Source organism: Octopus bimaculoides, chromosome 14 (assembly GCF_046866305.1).
Source record: "Octopus bimaculoides isolate indiv1 chromosome 14, ASM4686630v1, whole genome shotgun sequence".
Classification (NCBI taxonomy): domain Eukaryota; kingdom Metazoa; phylum Mollusca; class Cephalopoda; order Octopoda; family Octopodidae; genus Octopus; species Octopus bimaculoides.
Genome location: NC_142941.1, coordinates 5,591,180 through 5,603,679, shown reverse-complemented (window position 1 = coordinate 5,603,679; position 12,500 = coordinate 5,591,180). Strand labels below are relative to the sequence as shown.

At 36.0% G+C, this 12,500-nt stretch overlaps 1 protein-coding gene across 2 annotated transcripts in view; it reads right to left on the bottom strand.

Annotated features, from left to right (window-relative positions):
• Window positions 1–12,500, bottom strand: part of LOC106874640 (uncharacterized) — a 182,045-nt gene that overhangs the window by 154,206 nt on the left and 15,339 nt on the right. For both annotated transcript variants that reach the window (XM_089363154.1, XM_089363153.1), the window contains exons 5-7: window positions 12,478–12,500; window positions 4,854–4,997; window positions 1,897–2,154 (exon numbers count right to left, since the gene is read on the bottom strand). The exon at window positions 12,478–12,500 is cut by the window's right edge and continues 121 nt beyond it. In XM_089363154.1, the coding sequence (XP_089219280.1) occupies window positions 1,897–2,154; window positions 4,854–4,997; window positions 12,478–12,500 (425 nt within the window). The remainder of the gene's footprint in view (window positions 1–1,896; window positions 2,155–4,853; window positions 4,998–12,477) is intronic.

Sequence of the window (12,500 nt, the reverse complement as noted above, 5' to 3'; positions counted from 1 at the left end):
GTGGCGCAAAGGAGTGAAGAGAGAAAAATAATCTCAGTTCACGGTGAAGAGAGAAAAATAATCTCAGTTCACGGTGAAGACGGGAGTCCGGATGGCCCCTGTACAAGGACAATCCGAACACAGACAAGTGTTGCAAAGAATGACCGGTAGAACGGAAATGGCGCGAGACCGAGATGTCATTTTCTAGTCGGATGTCTCGGAGGTGCTCCGCGAACCGGTCAGCCAAGCGGCGTCCCGTTTGACCGATGTATAGAGAAGGACAGAGAAAGCAGGAGATACATTAGATGATGTTGCTAGAAGTGCAGGTGAACGAGTCAGCGATATGATAGGGTGGATGATGGGTGCCTATGAGGAGGGTGGTGCTGGAGAGGTATGGGCAAGTTCGGCTTTGTGGGCGGGAGCAAAGGAACAAGCCGGGTTGGGAGGTTGCGTTAGGGAAGAAGCTGTGGGCCAAGAGGTATAACACAGTATCAATAACAACGTAATTTTAATAGAAAGAAAACAATTCATCATTTAATTATGATTCAGTCATAAAAATACACACGGCATTCATTAAAATCCATAACGATCTAAAGTCAAGTAATGCACTGGAAATTAGAAGTGTTATAGATGGAAAATAATTTTTACATCATTCACATTTGACGGCTATCTGTCCTCATCTTGTTTGTTGCTAACACAACTTTTCCGCGGATATATTCTCCAGCCTTTATCAGGTGTCCTGGAGAAATTTCGAACCTAGGTTCTCATTCCTAAGGTATTTTCCTGATGTTATTTTATTATTATAATCGAACTCGGAATCTTGGGCTTAGTAGACTGCGCCCTTAACCACTACGCCATATACCTGTAGGCAATGATGGAGTGAATGTTGGGGCTTATAAATCTTATCTTTTCCTATCCTTCCTTAATACTGGTTCCCATGTGCTACTCATCTGCATTCGCTCTGCTTAGGAGGCTGTTGTGTCCTAACATATGTGCTGCTTCTTTTAGTTTTCGTATTTTCTAGTGGTATTCTCTATTATTTTAACTTCATTCCACAGGGGAAGATGATCTCCATTTTTCCATATATGATCAGCTATACCCGATTTATCAATATCTCCTCGGGTCTCAGCTTTGCGATGTTCCTCTAGGTTAAGAGCGCGGGCTACTAACCCCAAGATTCCAAGTTCGATTCCAGACATATATAATAATAATAATAATAATAATAATAATAATAATAATAATAATAATAATAATAATAATAATACCAACAACAACAACAAGGTAAAAATAACTTATGAATGAGAACCCAGGTTCGAAATTCCTACAGGACACCTGATGAAGGTTGGCGAATATATCAGCCAAAACGTTGAGTTAACAACAAACAAAATGAGTACAAATATCCGCCAAATGTAAATAATGTAAATAATGTACATAGTTTCTCATCTCTCAAATATAGAACTGAAAGGAATTTTTGTTAGATGGATATTATCTCCTGAGTTCATAGCGACAATATTATTAAATCGATACAAGTTTCTTCCAATCATAAGGTTTGTCTCTTCTGAAGTTCAAAATAAAATGTAAACAAAAAATATTTCCATTCTCAAGGAATCAGTGGTGGTGAGAAAACAGTTCAAATTTCACCAACTATTATAATGTTCTTTTAATTAACAGCATAATAATTTTACACACTATTTGAACTCAAATGAACAAACGTAATTTGAACCGACAGGGCTTCTAACTTGCCGCTGGAATTGTTAAAAGTAGCAACACCGACCTTCCCGTCAAACTACGCATCACTGTCTTAAAAAAGATAGGATGGCCACAGCTGGAACTCCCTTGGTCATCGTCCTGCTTAACCAGGCCTAAGTGAGACTAAGTAACAGCAATAACGGGAATATCATTTATAACAATACTTACGGTTTCGCATTCGATTGTATATTCTCAGCTGAGATATCATGTATGACTTATCAAATGTCACTTGCCAAAATGGATCCTTTTCCTTGTTAGTATTTGCACATGATTTATGTACGACTTCAGGGTCAAAATTACCGTCAACCGCCTTGGCGGATGTCATCCCTACCTTCATGTCCACACATGTTCCATTATGGAAGACACGTGTTCCTTTCGTTCCATAAGTACTTGATTGATTTGTTTGTTTACCTTGAGCAATATTAACTGAAAAAGATAGAAGCCTAAATTAATGATTAGTATAAAATTTTTAGTTCAATATATTTTGAAACCGTTATTTTCTGAATAAGTGGCATATTTCTATAGCTCCACTTTTCTGTACATAACTATAAAAAATGTAGTATATACTTAAAATATACGAAGTTTGTATCATCCCAAAGTACCAGATGGGAGATAGCTGTTATAAGACAAAAACTTAACATTTATAAACTAAATATTCATAAAAAATCAGGCAAGAATATCGAGAAAGTTAATATTATATCACATAAAAATTCCTTAAACTCTACATAAGGCTGAATTTTTAGCGCTAACTTATTTTATATTACATACTAGATAACTTTCTAAATTGATAACATAAAATAATATTTGGCAAAAACTTTCGCGTATGACTCAAAGATTTTGAAGGCCGTCGACAGTGTAGGAGACCAAAAAGGGCTCCAGTTGGATGTGCTCACTGTTATCCAATGGGTGAAAAAACACAATATGCAACTAAACGATGACAAGTCTTATAAAAATTCTGCTTGTCATTAGGTTACTTAGCCCATCAGTAAAGAGAAAAGGAGGGAGAAAGTAAAGGAGAGAGAGAGAAAGGAGGGCGAGAGAAGCCGTCACGACATGAGGTTGGAGGAACATAATTGTAAAGCTTTCACGTGATTAGTTGAAGGGAAGAAAACGGTGAGAGAAAAGGAGGATGAGGCGAAGAGAGAGGCATAAAGAGGGAGAAAGAAAAAGAGGGAGAGAGAAAAAACAGAAAGAGAAGCGTCCAAGACATGTGGTAAGGGGAACGTAATATTTATTACGTGATTAAGAAAAATAGTTGAAAGTATTTATATAGAGGAGAGTTAGGAATAAAATTTTAGCAGAGTGATGTTCTGTAGAGAAAGGCAGAGAGAAATAGAGAGAGAGAGAGAGAGAGAGAGAGAGAGAGAGAGAGAGAGAGAGAGACAGTGAGGGATGACGGTGGTGGTAGTGGTGATGTTGGGTGCATAGTGTGAAATAGGCTTTTTTCTTAAATTGAACTAAGTTTTTTATATCACCTATTACTTGACGCATGCGCATCCTAATCCTGCCATTCACTTTAGAAAGAAACTAGTTTCCGTTCGCCTTTCATATGCAATAAATATCAATAAATCACAAGGGCAGACATTTGATAAAGTGGGGTTGTTCTTGTCTAAACTTGCATTCGGCCACGGTCAGGTATTTATTGCATTCGCAATGGTTCTCAAACGATCTGATGTTAAAGTTAAAGTTATCAATACTGACAAACAAAGGAAAAGAAACAGGAAAACTTACACGAAGGACATAGTCTGCAAAGAAGTAATGGATTGAAAGATGTGCGCAAATTGAAATGTGTATTGGCTCTGACCAATCACCTTGCCGTATAATTTACCAACGATATGGTTTTCAGAGTATGCCATGCTGCATTAAATGTTTACCACCGTGAAATTGTGACCCCAATATTTTACATATAAAATAATCTTTTCTTAATATAAAATTTTTGTGTTCTATATATGAAATTGTGACCATGTAAAATGTGAAAGTTTCCCGTTTTGGCGATAAATGCAAAAATAAGGGTTAATATTTATTTTATGGGTGCTGTGTATTAAGTCTACAGAAGTGTGCATAAAGTATATAAATTATATATATAAAGTGCATTAAGTAAAAATCGTATTCTAATTTCCTTCACTTTTCAATGAATAGCAGATGAGCAACTATCTTTTGATACAGAAACAACACAGTCCACGCTTTCAGGCTTTTGTATACAGTTTTCGGGAACAACCCAAGAAGTTTACTATTGATTCCATGAAATATTCACGAGTCCCACAAATTCTGAAAAGAGGTTCCACATAAGCTACCATATACTGTTCTCCTACGTGAAACCCTCGTGGTATCAAGCACTGCTAGGGACCTCGGAAAAACAGTCGATAACAACTTAGAATAGAGGGACCGCATAAACAGCAAAACTGACATGATCCGTATGTTGTGCTCCTGGATCCTAAGAATTTTCAGGTTCAGAGATGCTCCTACCATTATACTTCTCTTCCCTACCGAAGCCCGTCCTCATGTACAATACTGTTGTGCGCTTTGGTCTCTCGACACGAAAGTAAATATCATAAAAATTGAAGCACCCCAGAGATCAAGAAAAAGCAAAACATGTCAGGGCTTGATTTTTGGGATCGGCTCCAGAAATTCAAACTTTATTTCCTTCAACTTCACCATGAGAGCTATATCATTCGTATAATGCGAAAAATATTCCAATATTGTTCAAATAGCGTTGGTATCAACTTTAACGTTCATCCTAGACTTGGTCCTAATGCCATTCGTACTCTACAAAAATCGTCCTCGCATCCAATCACAACACTAAGACAGAAGCGTTTCACCTCAACTGGCCCTGCTTTCTTTAACATCATGCCAAGACACATATAAGAAGAAAAAGATCTCATGATATTCAAACATTCCCCGGTTGAATATCCCGAACAAATCCCAGATAAATCAAGTACACTCGGATAAATCTCTACAAAGAAAAACTCCTTACTCGCATGGGCTATGGTGCCCAAAACATGACTTTAATATGAAGCATGATAAGATGTTTTCTCAGGTGCTGCTAGTGAGTTAGTCATGGCCAGGGTTCATTCCGAACGAAAGTTATCTAGGTATCCTCATACCCTGAACAAATATGTACTCACCATATGTTTGATTGTCACACTTCTCTCCATACCATCCATCTTCGCAGCGACCTTTACACTTTCCAGTAATTTGGTGACATGGTTCTACTCCAGAACAGTGACATTTATTGGTACAGTCTTTACCATACAACTGTGGTGGACAACCTAAATTGATAACATCGAAACAGTTTCTTTGTAAATGAGCATTAAAATAAAACAGTTATTGAATATAAAATTCAATCTTACAAGATCTCATATATGAAGTAATTTATCAACAAGAGATGCTATTTTCTACGTTTAACTTTTACAGTCTTAAAAATGTAGAAATTCTTGCAATATAAGAAATCAAAAATTATGCGATTCTTATACATGTACAAACTACATAGGCTACAGTTCAGACCCTAGCGTATCTAGAATGTGTGCCGCCCGGGGTGGCCCTTCCGTTTGCTGCCCCTAACCCCACAAAAGTAGATATTGCCTACAACAGAACCAAAATTGGTGCCCCTTTAAAAGTGCCGCCTGGGGCGGACCAACCCTACTGCCTCCAACCGTAGCTACGCTAGTGAGTTTAGAACAGTTTAAAGCATCGTAGCCGAGAAGAAAGACTTAAAATGATTATATCAAAAAGAAATCAACAGTATGTTAACATTGCAGTTTTGAGTTACGGGCACACTGGGCAGTTGTGTAGAGGCCTTTTGTTTTTAAGGGCCCAATTATGATATATATATATATATGCTGTGTCTTACTGTTAGTATGTAAATATTATAGGCATTAGTTCAATGACTTACCCGTAGCGAGGGCTACATTGCTACTAAGGTCTGCTAAGGTAGTGCATGTATGTATGGGTAATATATATATATATGTATATATATATTCCGATTTGAAGCCACAAATTTGAAGCATAAACAAATGACCGAAAAATTATGAGCTAACTTCAGGCTGAATCGAACCCACAAATCGACACCTATACGGCTCCTTGCAAATTCTATTAGCCAAGCGCTCACCCGTCAATTTCAGTTAAATTTAGTTAATATATACTGAAACTGTCTAATACTGCATATAATATTTTTGTAAACAAACTCGAAAGGCTTTGTAAGTTAAGGGGAGAAAGCTACTATGTAAGACTCATAGTATAATAATAACCGTATAATAATATATCATTATATTTACTCTCCAATTTGAAGCGACAATTTTTAAATATAAGCAAATGACTGAAAAATAATGAGCTAATTTCAGTCTGAATCGAACCTACATATCAACGCTTACTCGTCTCCTTGCAAATCCGATTGGCCAAACGCTCACCCATCAGTTTCAGTCAAATTTACTTAATATATACTTAAACTGTCTAATACTTCATATACATTTAGATAAAAATATTAATACTATATATATATTTAGATAAAAATAGTTATTTCCAGTTTACCGGGTTACCCAAAGTGTCGCGTCCATGAAGTACTTAACTTAACAGTGTCTCTAGTCCCTAATTCACGAAAACCATTTAGTCTATGGAAAATATTGAAATAATTATATTTATCTAAATACTCTTCTACTCTGTAACTTATAGTGAGCTCCTCTGTCGTATTTGTGATTTGCTGACGGTATATATATATATATATATATATATATATATATATATAAATCGAAGGTAGATCAGAAAGAACACAACAAACGGAAACCGTCAAGATACAACAAGTGGGGAGATAAGGACGAAAGCACGACAACGGCAAACAGGACAAAACAAGATGCACGGATCATTCGCAGCTAAAGCGCCTCTTCAGACGGAGTCCGGAATGTCTGCGTAGTTTCGCCCATTTATCTCCGATGTGTGTGTGTATGTATATATATATATATATATATATATATATATATATATATGTATGTATGTATGTATGTATGGTCTCTCTCTCTCTCTCTCTCTCTCTCTTTCTCTCTCTTTCTCTCTCTCTCTCTCTCTTATTATTACTTCAATAATAACAATAATAATTTCAAAAACAAGTTTTAACGAAAGCGCTCACACACCAGAAAAAAAACTTCTTCCCCAAAAAGTTTAGTAACATCATCATTAAAGATTTTATAACGTTGTTGCAAAAAATAATCTCTTAAAAACATTCACCTTTACACTTTAAAAGCTAATTTCTGTGCGTTAGTTTGTCACACTTCGCCTCCCCCTCTCACAATTCATTAACACTTCTTGTAGTGCTCATACTGGAGTGAGTGAAAGAGTAGGCATAGAGAGGTCGAGGCCGGTGGCGAAGACAGAAAGACAGAGAGAAACAGAGAAGGAGAGAGAGAGAGAGAGAGAGAGAGAGAGAGAGAGTGGCACTTTCAGAGAAAGAGAGATTGAACACTAAAGAAGCATACTGAACTAACATAGTGAACGATAGTGATGGGGTGATAGTTATAGTAATGGGGTGTAGTTGTAATAGAGGCGAAGGTGGCAGTGATGATGATGGTGGTGGTGGTAGCTGAGGCGGTCAGGGATGAGAATAAGTTATGTGAAAGACAGTGGTGATGGTGGTGGAAGAGAAGGAGGCGAAATCAAATGTATTGATGGCGGTGGCGTCAGGAGTCTAAACGGTGTATGTATGGCAGATATGGTGGCGATGGTGGTGGTACTTTAGTTTATCCTGCAGCTTTGCCACAAGTTCTAAGTCGTCAAATTATATCATTGTTTTGATGAAAATTGTTCATTGCTTGAAAAATATTGTTCAAGCTTAATAAAATTTAATATGTACTCAGTGTATGAAGCGTCATTGTTGGCACATACAGGCATACGTACGTGCATACATACATACATGAAATACATACATACATATATATATATATATATATATATATATATATATAGGGAGAATTCACGAAAAAACAACAGACGAAGACAGGTGGTCTAGACAACAAATGGATGTATTAGTATAACGCTCGGGAATAGAGAATGTCTTTAACGTTTCGAGCTTACGCTCTTCAACAGCAAGGAACACAGAAGGAAACAAGGAAAGAAACAAAGAGAGAAAAAAGGAGAGGAAAAAGGAGAGAAACAAGGAGAAATACACACACACACACACACACAGACACATCCATATATTTTCAAAATATCGGTACAATTCCCAAATTTCATTTGCGTAGCGATGTGAAACCATGAAGTCTAAAGCCAAACTGAGGTACGAGGATGTGACTTGTACATGTGTGCTAATCATAAAACGCAACACTTTGAACACATTTCATCTACAAAAAATTTTTACGAAACAGTCAAACAATTCATCTTCCTTGATAGTATTTGCGCGATGTAACCCCATCAGTAAGTTTTTCTCAAATAAACAAATGTTTGATGAAATCAATCCGATTAATCGCAATATATAATCCAAGCAAATTTTTGATAAGTGTTCATGACCGTAATTTCAGTCCAAATAATTCTTTACTTTCAGAATGTTTTCCCATTGAGGTTCAGCCTCTAGATTATTACATTCTGAAAACTGCGAAACACGGGTTGCTATATCCATTGGCAAACCATTTCTAGCTCAAAAGCTATTGTCTCAGAGAACACAGATTTTATTGGAGTTATTGTAAGATTATTTACTCTCCGTGAGTTCTAAACATGTAAATCAATGCAATGGTCATTAAAGTTCTGGGCCACATCTCGTAAAATAAATCTAAAAATTTACTAGATTCTTCCTCTGTCTCTACATTAAAACCCATATTTCTTTTTCGGCATTAAACTTCCGTCATGTTTTTCTTGTCCATTTCCCTAATCGACCTAACAACAGATACCGGATAATAATTCTTCTCGTCTAGTCTTAGTTTACACCCAAATATGTCTGTACAGTTAAGCTTGTACTGCGATTGCATTATCATTGATTCTGTCTCTGCATCAAAATATCGTATTTCTATCTTTCGCCAAGGGCAACACCACTCAACGTTAAATAATAGAAGTTCAATAGTTATTGGTTAGACCTTCATCAATCATACCCTGACTTTCTTTTATCGAAAGATGCTTTATCAAACAACACTCAGTTGATCGACATCTGATGAAATTTATTTTTATCGAAACGACTTCTTTGTGAAACGTTATTTCACCGAAATTCAAAACGATTTGCATATAAAAGTTTTGCAAATATCTTGTACATTAATTTCATCTATAGGAGAGTTTATTATTCAGGATAATTACAAACATACAATGCATCCTACAAAGCACAAGAATTTTAAATAAAAAGTAATTTTAAATAATATAAAATTAGAATTTTAATCGAAAGCTTTAATCTAAAGGAAAACTTTTAGCCACCTTCGAATATCATTATTTGTATGTGGCAAAATATTTTACATAGCTTCATATACATTCCAATACCTTACTGACAATCTTGATTGACGATGTTTTTCCCATCACACAGACCAAATCCATGTTTCCAAATAGTGCGTGAAAGAGTCAAGAAAAAGTTCTTTGTTACTCAATTTTCTAGCAAATTCTTCAAATTTCGATGCAACATTTCGATGTACATGTGAAAATAGTTGAAATAGTTTGGTAAGAAAAGCATGTCTTCTTGTAATTGTGAATCGATTTTGCGCTAAAGCTATCCGAAATGAGAGAAAAATACACCCAAAATATATTTTCTTCTTGTAAAATAATTTAATTTCATCCACATACGTAGAGAGCAATAAAAACACACGCATGTCTTCACGCATGTATTTGTCTTTAGAATATAAATAGACTCATTGATATCTCATTGATTGATTGATTGATTGATTGACTGATTCATTGATAGCCCCTTTGTAAAATTTGACGATGACCGAGCAGTAAGCATAATGAACAATTAAAGAACATAAAAAAGAAATAAAGAAAATAGAAAATTCCTAAAGTTACGTTTCTTAATCTGTGATCAATGAAGAGAATGATTTTAACTGCACGACACCTCGACGAAAGACGAATCCATACACAGGGTCAAAGTATCACAACAGCTTCCTCCATTTATCACACATTCCGTGTTCCTAAAACTCTGGAAGTGACAGCATTTCGTAGGTGCAAATATGTGACTCTCCCACCACTGCAATGCAATGGTGCCATCTGCGGCTGCAAGTAATTTCAGCCATAAAGAATTAATAAGAAACAGGACTGACTATACAATATTTCAACAAGGACGCCGTCTCGTAATGGTTGGGTAAAAAATACCTACGCTGCATCTTCCATGCGCCTGAAACTAACAGCCCGACTGTAGTTCATAGTTGCTGAGGTGTGGAAAAACCCCTCAATTAAGTCACCATATCACGAAATATGCCCACTGACAAGATTAAGTCGAGGCAACGGAGTTTGTATGCTTAAGAAGGGAAATATTAAAGTGGCTGAAGGGATCTCCAAACTTCGCATTAACATCCTAAAACATTATTCCAGACGTTTGCCGAGCATTGTGGCTTCCATCCCAAGATGAAATTATGTTTCCATTTGTATGAGTTGCTCCTGCTTGGCCAACCACCGCCAGCAATGAAGCAGCTGGGATGAAAGTTACATAATCCTACCATACTTCATTTGAATGAACTGAAAACAAGGCACTAAACATACACACACACATTCAATGTGTGCAGATATACGCATTACCGATGTCTATTAATAACACTGAATTCATCTATCCATTAATCAGTCTCGTTTTTCACTCTGCAAGATGTCCAGAGTCACCTTCCTCACCAAACAAACTTGGTGAGATCATCAGTTTAATCACCGACAACCCTACGATGGAAAGGGTTGTACCGTTGTATGTTAGCAATAGCATTTTCAAAGGAACTCTCAACAGCCAGACACAACTTATGGATGATATCCTATACAAGTTACCACTGTATCGACCAGACTATCGGATATTGTTACACTTGCTCGCATTATCATAGCTTTTGAATAATGCCACCTCAGGCTGGCTGGGCTGGCAGACCAGCATTTCCCCCTGAACAGAACAGCAGTTTGTCGAAGGTTTACCCATTTACAGCTGAGTGAACTGGGGTAACATCAAAGAAGAATTTTACTCTAGAACTCAATGCATCACTGGTCTGGGAATTGGAACACCGATTTTACAATCATGGGTTCAATAACATGACCAACAGAACTTATATATATATATATATATATATATATATATATATATATATATATATATATATACCTAACAAGATTGGTTAAATAATTTGAGTTATATTTTTAAATGCAAATTATATCTTTATTTTAAATTTATATTTTATAGGGAAAATTGTAGCAATCTGTAACACAATTTCTACTGAAAGTTATTATACTTAAAGTTTTTATGTAGATAAAATGGTATAGGCGCAAGCGTGGCTGTGTGGTAAAGAGTTTGCTTCACAATCAGATTTCTCTGGGTTCAAGTCTTATTGCGTGGAACCTTGGATAAGTGTCTTCTGCTATAACCCCGGGCCGACCAAAGCGTTTTGGTGGATTTAGCAAACGGAAACTGAAAGGAGCTTTTCGTGTGCAACATATGTGTGTGGGTGTGTGTGTGTTGGTCTCCCACAATATCTTGATGACCAGTGTTGGTTTGTTTATGTTTGCGTAATAAGTAATGAAGTCGGTTCATTCGACCAAATAAAAATTTTCAATACAGTGCCCCAGCTTGGCCGCAGTCCAATGACTGAAACAGAAGATATATCTGCACAAATATCTGTCATCTTTTGATCTTATTTTGTATTAAAATTCATTCTTTTATTATTTGTATATTTATATTTATATATTTATAATCTTTATCTTAAATTGTAAATTATTTCAAACCGTACAAAAGATAAAATTATTTTACTTTTTCATAAATCAATTCAATAACATGCCTTCTCATTTAATGGTCTGCCTTGAGTCAGTTTGAGAATTATTCTTATGCCTCTGTGTTTTGTATGATAGTTTGTGTGTATGCAGATGTGGTTACTTACAGTACACGCATACTCACGAACACAAAATCACAAATACAGGCAGGCATATGTGTATACATACACAACCGCACAGATACACTCACACACATACACACTTCATTTATTCCCCCCTCCCCCTCTCTTATAAGCTACCCCTCATCTACATGCACTCATACAAGTATGCCTAAACACAGGCGTAAGAATAATTCTCAGACAGACTCAAGGGAGAAATTCAAAACAAAGGAAATGTCATTGATGAGGTCAAGGATAGCAACGAGATCACCTTGACACACAAGCAAACGATTGTTTAACGCACACATAAAACAAACGATCGGCTAGTTAGTTTGTGAGATATTGAACCGATTGACTAATAATGAAAATGTCATTTTGAACCAGTACCTATGTTTACTGGGGTAATAACAATCCCAATACAACAAGATTTGTTTCAAAACACGAATTCGGATCAAGAGTGTTACAATCAACATACGAAACTAAAATATTTTACAAAATACTTTTTAAAAAACTAATTCAATGTCAAGTGGTTTAGATGAAAGAAGTGCCGTGTCAGTAATATGGTGTCTTGTGAAAATACGTTTTCCTAAAGTTTTTTCAATAAAAAAATAATTGTTTCGATGATAGGATGTGTGATAAAATGTCGTTTGATAATAGGTTTTGGTATCACTGATTATGCATAACATGAAATACCACAATTACATTTGAATAAACATTTGGAAATCGATCTTAATGTGAAATATCTACATACCAAGTAACTTAATACGATAAACT